The 7093-nt window shown below is 37.5% G+C and overlaps 1 protein-coding gene across 1 annotated transcript; it reads left to right on the top strand.

Moving 5' to 3' along the window:
- The first annotated feature begins 168 nt into the window (after positions 1-168).
- Positions 169-6703, top strand: BLOC1S4 (biogenesis of lysosomal organelles complex 1 subunit 4). The gene is made up of 4 exons (XM_017746160.1): positions 169-335; positions 1548-1649; positions 2317-2451; positions 5721-6703. Exons 1-4 carry the CDS (start codon positions 324-326, stop codon positions 5817-5819), a joined length of 348 nt encoding a protein of 115 aa, XP_017601649.1. The 5' UTR covers positions 169-323; the 3' UTR covers positions 5820-6703.
- The last annotated feature ends 390 nt before the right edge of the window (positions 6704-7093 follow it).

Below are 7093 nucleotides of genomic sequence, written 5' to 3'. Positions count from 1 at the left end.
GGGCCCGGCGCCGGGAAGGGCTGTCGTGGGAGCACATCCCTCTGGAGCTGGGCGCTCCTGGTCTGGCGCTGTGCAGGACAGGACGTACCGGGGGTCGCGTCCCTTGCGCTGAACGAAGCCGAGAGAGGGAAAAGCCGTGGGATTCCTGGGAGGCTGGCTGTAGTCTGACCGGTGTCCATACTCGGTGGTCTTGTTTGTGAGACTGGCTGGGGTTTTGTGTGTGCGTGTGTTTTCAAGTACTTCACGTGACCTCTGTTTTGCAGATAGAAAGCTTAGACAAGAGTCTAGAAGACTTACTGACCAGGGTGGATGAATTCGTGGGAATGCTGGACATGGTACGTATAACTTGCATGTGGTTGTGTTTTCGAAGTCAGAACACAGTTTAATCGGTGTTTGTAAGTAAGACATAGACAGGAAGAAGCCTTTAGTCTAGGCAGATTCCAGTATGTAAACACATTTGATAATTAGATGACTTATTTTTGGTAATTAGGTAACTCATGGATGAAAGCTACCAAACTTTCACATCAGAGCAAAATGTGTCCATATAGCTATAGAATCATAGAATGTCTTAGGTTGGAAAAGACCTCTAAGATCATCAAATCCAACCATTATCCCAGCACTACCATGTTCATCCCTAAACCATGTCCCAAAGTGCCACATCTTCTGAATACCTTCAGGGATGGGGATTCCACCACTTCCCTGGGCAGCCTGCTTCCATGCTTGACAACCCATTCAGTGAAGAAATTTTTCCTAACTGCATATTTATGTATTTGTATTCTTGTCCATGTATATGCACGGAATCCCATTTTGAATGGCGCAATGACAGAGGTTTAAAAGAGCAGTATGATATTCTGCTTCTCCTTTAAAATGCATAAAGACATCCTTTGTGGGTTTTTTTAATGAAAGTATCTAATCAGAGTTGCCAAACCACTAAAGCTAGATTTGTCTTCAGGGGAGGGGACCCTCTTTTCCGAGAGGCAGCTTTGTTTTCACTTTTCTCATAGGGTTAGATGGGGAAACTGAATGGAAAGTTCCTGTAAGCTGACACTGGTAGACAGGCTGTCTTTTAAAGCATAGCACATATGGTTCTCCTGCACAACTCTTAAGGGAAACTTTATTGTAGGTCTGGAGGTTTTTTTAATATCAGTAAACTAAGATTTTTGTGGCCTGACTTTTTAACAAACCTGAGGAAAAGTACAGGTAGTAAAACTTAAGTGAAAATTTTAGTTTAATATATTTAATTCTTTAGTATGTCTTGGAAAATCTCAGTTCAGAAAAGATTGTAGTAGCCTATTTTTAATATAATTACGAAGGTAAATATTAGTCTTTGCAAAATACATTTTCTTCAAAGTTTCTTAGAAACTATACAAAAAAGCTGTAGTGTATTGATTTTAATCTAGTGTTTTTATACTACTTTTAGTCTGGTATTTTTAAACTCTAAATTTTAGTCTGTTCATTGGAGCATAGGTCTAGCTTCCAGAATAAAATCTAGTACACGTTTTGTTTCATTCATTGACTTATGTATCATTTCTTTGAATTGTCTTTAGATTCGAAGTGATTCCTCTCAAGTTGTCAATGAAAGTATACCTCAAATTTACACAAAAGCTACAGAAATGAGGCAGATATATAGGAAGATTGACAAACTAGAGGTATGTATTTGATATTTTCTAGATGCATTCTGTTTCCAAACGGGAGGAAGAGTCAATGTCTGCATATTTGTGTGTGCATGCACACACATGGAGCGAGCTCAGGTCAGTTGTGTTCTCCATGTCCACTCTGGGTTCTGTACTTCAGGGTTAATAAAGAGGACTAAATTTATTAAGAATTTCTGGGCGCTGTGCGAACCCCAAACATGTTTTAGATCTTTTGTTAACATATTAAAAAAGAAAAAAAGTCCATTGACTGGTTGAAGCAAGGGAGTTTTTTGCACTAGCTTTCAAAATTTCAGAATCAACTAGAATGAGAGGTCTCTTGATCCCCAATAAAGCCTCAAAGGCTTGATTCAGACCCTTGGTTTTTCGATAGTAGAAAGGCAGGTAGAAGTCAAGATTCTGAAAAATCCAGGTTAGTTTTTTGAAAGGTAAATGGGAAAAGGAAGATTGTTTTATTAGATTTAACCTGGTTTTAAGCCTTTTAAGTATCTCAAGTAATTTCTAGCATTAAAATGGACTTGTAGGCAGAAGGGAAATAGAGCATGAAGCTTTTGACTCCTCATTTAAGCAACGGATCTTTCACCACTGTTTTGCAATACATAATCCTGTTTTATTTTGTTAGTGAAAATGTCGTATTTATTTTGGGGGTTTTTTTCCCCACTAGGCTTTTGTGAAAATGATTGGGAATAGCGTAGCTGGACTGGAAGAACGGGTCATAAAGGCAGAAACAGACCTTGGAGCTTTTCCAAGCACGTTCAGGAAAATCTTGCACACAATCAGCATGCCATCCTTCCTTAATGTAAGTAAAGTTTTGCTGCCATGTGACCAGCTTAGTTGCTCTGCTTACTAGAGCAGATGATTAAAAGAAGAGTAAGTTTTTTACACATGTATCTGAATGTAGCTGTACCTTTTTTATATACTTTATTAGGATTTTTACAGAGTTCTCAGGCTTCTTTAAAAAAAAACAAGATAACAACCCGACTTAAAAATAGAATTTCTTACAAGGATTTGTGTAACGTTGCAAAACAAGGCCAAGCACACAAAGAAATGAATGTGAAGCACACAAACAAGCACATAATGCACAAGCCTTTATACTAAAGCACCCCTGATCTCTCCTGGTATGCAAAACGAGTAGGAAGAGCCTGTACAGACAACACTGCTAAAGAATCCTACTGCATTGATAACATCACTGCACAAATGTTACCAAAACAGAAAATGAAAGCTAATCTGCAGAGTATTTTTAAAGTAAAGGTCATATTTAATCCAGCCTGTTTGATAATCATGCTACCACCTTGGTGAACTTTCTGAGGATGCAGTTTTCTCTGTCTTTACAAAAAACTTGAAATGCTCTCTTTGGTATATTTCAGAGATGCCTTACCTAACACTGAACTGGCATTATGCCTCGGGTTTAAAATAACCTTCTGGTTAAAAAAAAATTCACCTGAACACCTGATGCTTCTTGACATCACCTGCCAGTAGTCCATTTATAAGTTTTGCTCTTTTGCGTCTTGTCAGCTCACAGATTATTTTATCTTTGTATATTCATCCTGTACTAACTCAGGTTTCTGTATTCTGGTAAGAAAGCTGGAAAAAATAGCTTCATCGAGGGGGAGAGGAAGAAGGTTGTGGTTTTTTGAGGTATTTTTGTTCCTACAAATTCCAAGCATGTGTGGCAGTAGAGAAAAATACATATAAAAAGAACATGTGTTGTCTTGTTAAGGCTCAGTTCAAGGAACCTGTTCTTCACTACAGTTTACTGTGCAGTCTTTAAGTTAGTTAATTTCTCATCTCATTCCTTCATTTTCCTTGCTGTTTAAGTTTAGGGTTCTGTCATTTTTTCTTTAAAAAAAAACCTAAACTAAAACAACAACACAAAGCTGCTCTTTATGGGCCAGTTACAAAACTAAAAAACTGCTTAAGTTGCCTTGAAGAATGTTCAACAGTATTCCATTTTTTTGCTAAAAGCAGTTATCAACCATGGAATTATAATCTTCAGTTGAAAAGTTTGATAGTTCTAAGAAAGTGCTTTTTTTTAGTGTTGTATGGGAATACTTAATCAAATAAGCAGTTTTTCCACAATTAAAAAGGTAGAAAATCTTTGAAAGTGTCAGGAAGGTGAACCTGGCATCTCCAGTTGTTTCTTAGAGTATGGATAGCAATAAAGTAACATTCAGAACTTACTGGCATTATTTGATTCACTAAAAGGCAGGTTACTGTTCCTCAGTGGTTCTGGGTGCTGCATAGTAAAATACCTCTTTTCAGTAGTAAACACAAGTGTATCAGAGTGAAAATGCCTGTAGAGATTTCTCCACATGCCTGACATTTAACTGGCTCAATACATCCGTGCTAAAATACATGGTTTGGAAAAGAAGGTTATTCTGATGTCATGATTTTCACTGTAGCTGTAGTTCACATTTCATTGCTAGTTTTAATTTAGTCAAGTTCCCTCATTCTCTTCTCATTTAAATGTATGTTTCTGTACACAGAGGCTGTATTTTCTATTTCTCAAGATGTGTGTTTATAATCTCCCTTTCAGACTTTGCCCAAAGTTCTTCCCTTGTGAATACCAGGCAGTGTAAAGAACAGTACTATAAGACTTCTAATATCACTAAGAATGTAGACTCTCAAAAGGTAAAAATGTCTGTTAAGCAGCTGCAAAAACAACTAATCATAAATGTGTGCTTAGGCAGTTGTGGGTACTGTGCCTGCCTATAAATTTCCTCACTGGATTGAAATAATCCCCTTGCACAGAGGCAAATACAGCACCTCTTAAATCAGTGTCAGGAGTTGCAGAAAACCTTAGTTTCCCTTGCTTGTAGGGTGTTAACTCATAGTACAGAGTAGGAAATTATTTTGAAAATTACAACTTTGATTTTGAAGGTTGCTTTTACATTTGGCAAAACTTGTGATACAGAGAACACTGATAATATACACTGTTCATAGATTAGACCTTTGTTTATATTTTTTAATTTCATCACAACTTGAATGGCAAAACAAACTTAGAAAAATTAATGTTATTGTAAAGTTAAAGACAATTTAGTATATCAGCAATTTTGTATATAGCAGGAGAATGTGTGCTTATTTCATATGGAGTACAAGTATACAGCTCAACTGAATATTGGGAAATTTCTACTTTGTTGTTTTGTAGGTATGGTTACTCATATCTTCATTTTGGTGCTGTAAAAGCATTCTAAACTCCAAGGGTACTGATGATATTTGGTATGCTTTTAACTTTATTATTGGTGAAGACTAATTTCCTCATTCCAGACTGAGGGCTCTACAAAATAGTTCATCCAAATCTTTTTATTAGTTTAAAACAATTTTTAATGAATGAAATCTTGATTTCAAGCACTCTATTTAATGCCATGTATTGAAAACAGACCCTGGGGCTGTGTTGCATTGCAGCATTATTTGCATGCAGCAAGGCTGACAGAGTAGTCACTAGTGGTCCTTGATGTCATCTCTTCCAATGAGCCATTTGATACAGCAAAACCACATACAGTTAATATTTAAAAGAAACATGTACACCTTTCCTGAAAAACAGTGTAACAGCTCTTTTCCAGTCCACTGCCGGATTACTTTTAACAGTGAAGAAGCTCAGAAGGAGCAGCAACCTTCTAGAAAGAAACATTTGCTAGGTGTGTTTCCATAGGAAGACTTTGTGAGTAACTAAATGACAACACAGGCCTAGAGTTGAGTCAAAAGAAGCAGCTGAGGAGAATTCAAAGGCTGGAGCAGAGAAGGTAAAGGTGTATGGCTTGGAAAGGATGAAGGTTACAATGACTCTGCCATCAGCTGGATGGTACAATTTGGTTCCTGCAGTGCTGGCGTCTCATACATACACATTCCAGGACCGAGCCTGGTTAGGTGCTGGAATGGCAAAGATCAAAGGCTGCATTTCTTCAATAACATTAGGAACATGCCAGACTCATCTGAGCTATGATTCAGAATTCATTCAGCTAAGGAGATACGCCTTAAAAACTTTTCTTGTTTTGCATTTTAGCTCTGCAGGCTTTGTTTTAAAATGCTTTATGAAAAAGGCGAAAAATAAACTTATCTAATTTGCAGAAATCGTCTTCCTCACGACAACAGCAGAGCCTCTATGAACCTCCAGTCCTCTTCAAGACTGAAGACTATTTTCCATGTCTTAATGAAGCACCTTATTGATGATTTTTGCTTTGGGATTGATATGAATCAGCCAGAATAGAGAGAGCCAAGTGAACAAAAGAAATGCCAGCCTCAGAACAGCTGCATTTTCTCAGCACTATTGATGGCATATTGCTGTTCTGATTCTCATTGTCTTCCTTCAGGCAAAAATTTTCAGGTAATCTTTGTTTGTGCACATTATTTCAAAAGCCTTCCTAAAACACCATCCATGTAAGTTTTCAAATTATTTGGGGGAAGGAACTTAAGAATATTTTTGCATTACATTTTTTAAATACAGAAATAATAGGAAGTGTACTATTGTATATAAGTTTTTTAACACGTAAATATCTGTGCTGCTGCAGGTGTAAATAGCTATACCACAAGGATAAGGGGGTTTTGTCTTTTTTCGTAATGTACTGATTGAGGTGAAAGAAAAACCATGCATAAAATCATCTATTCCAAGGTTTTAAGCCTGGTCCCCGCAGTTTGTACAGAGAAATGCACCACATTGGGATGTACTTGTTGCAGGACTTGGAAGGACTTTGAAGATTATCAAGGAATCAAGGACATGGCTCAATGCATGTGATGTAGTCCCAGTTCATAAAGCAAACATCCTGCCCCCCACTGGTGATCCTCACAGTGACCCAAGCTTCTAATTATTGCATGATTGTATTGTTTGATGTGTAACCAGGTGGGCATGAAGCAGATTTATATAGAGAGAGATATGTAGATCTATAAAACCTGCTGCCAAAAGGAACAAGTCTCTAAGTTGAGGGAGGGATGACCCTGGACTGAACCTCAATCCGGTACCTGACCAGACTGTTTTTTCTTCACAACTCTCTGTGGTACTGAGGCTTCCCATGCTGATTGCAATTTATATTATCAATAAACTAATAGCTGGCTAACCCCTGTTGTGGTCTTGCATTTCACTGGACAGTATTGACCCACGTAGCAGGTGTTAATCACAAATTGTATTAATCTGAACAAGTTTTACCACTGCTGCTCTATTGCCAGTGTAACTCACTAAAAATACTCAAAATTCGAGTCTGGGAGGAATACTTTAGAGAAGCAATATTTCTCTAGATTTCATGTTGCACGCACAAAACAGGTATGGAGTTGCAGAGCAGAGATTGTATATTAATAGATCCTGTCTCCAAAGAGCAGCAGGGATTGGGTTCTAAACATCTTCAGTATCTGAAGCAACATTTTTTAAAAATTAGAACAAAGATTTTGAAGTCCAAAAGCAGTTCTGATGTAAAACTTACCTGAATTTTAACATCAAGACTCTAGAAAAA

This window comes from Corvus brachyrhynchos, unplaced genomic scaffold, assembly GCF_000691975.1.
Source record: "Corvus brachyrhynchos isolate BGI_N302 unplaced genomic scaffold, ASM69197v1 scaffold409, whole genome shotgun sequence".
Lineage (NCBI taxonomy): Eukaryota > Metazoa > Chordata > Aves > Passeriformes > Corvidae > Corvus > Corvus brachyrhynchos.
The sequence above is the reverse complement of the archived record's forward strand: the minus strand, read 5'-3'. Positions and strand labels throughout refer to the sequence as shown.

Coding starts and splice junctions, on each gene's coding strand:
- BLOC1S4 (XM_017746160.1), top strand. Junction 1,650..2,316: donor GGAAGATTGACAAACTAGAG/GTATGTATTTGA, acceptor TTTCCCCACTAG/GCTTTTGTGAAAATGATTGG. Junction 2,452..5,720: donor GCATGCCATCCTTCCTTAAT/GTAAGTAAAGTT, acceptor TCTAATTTGCAG/AAATCGTCTTCCTCACGACA.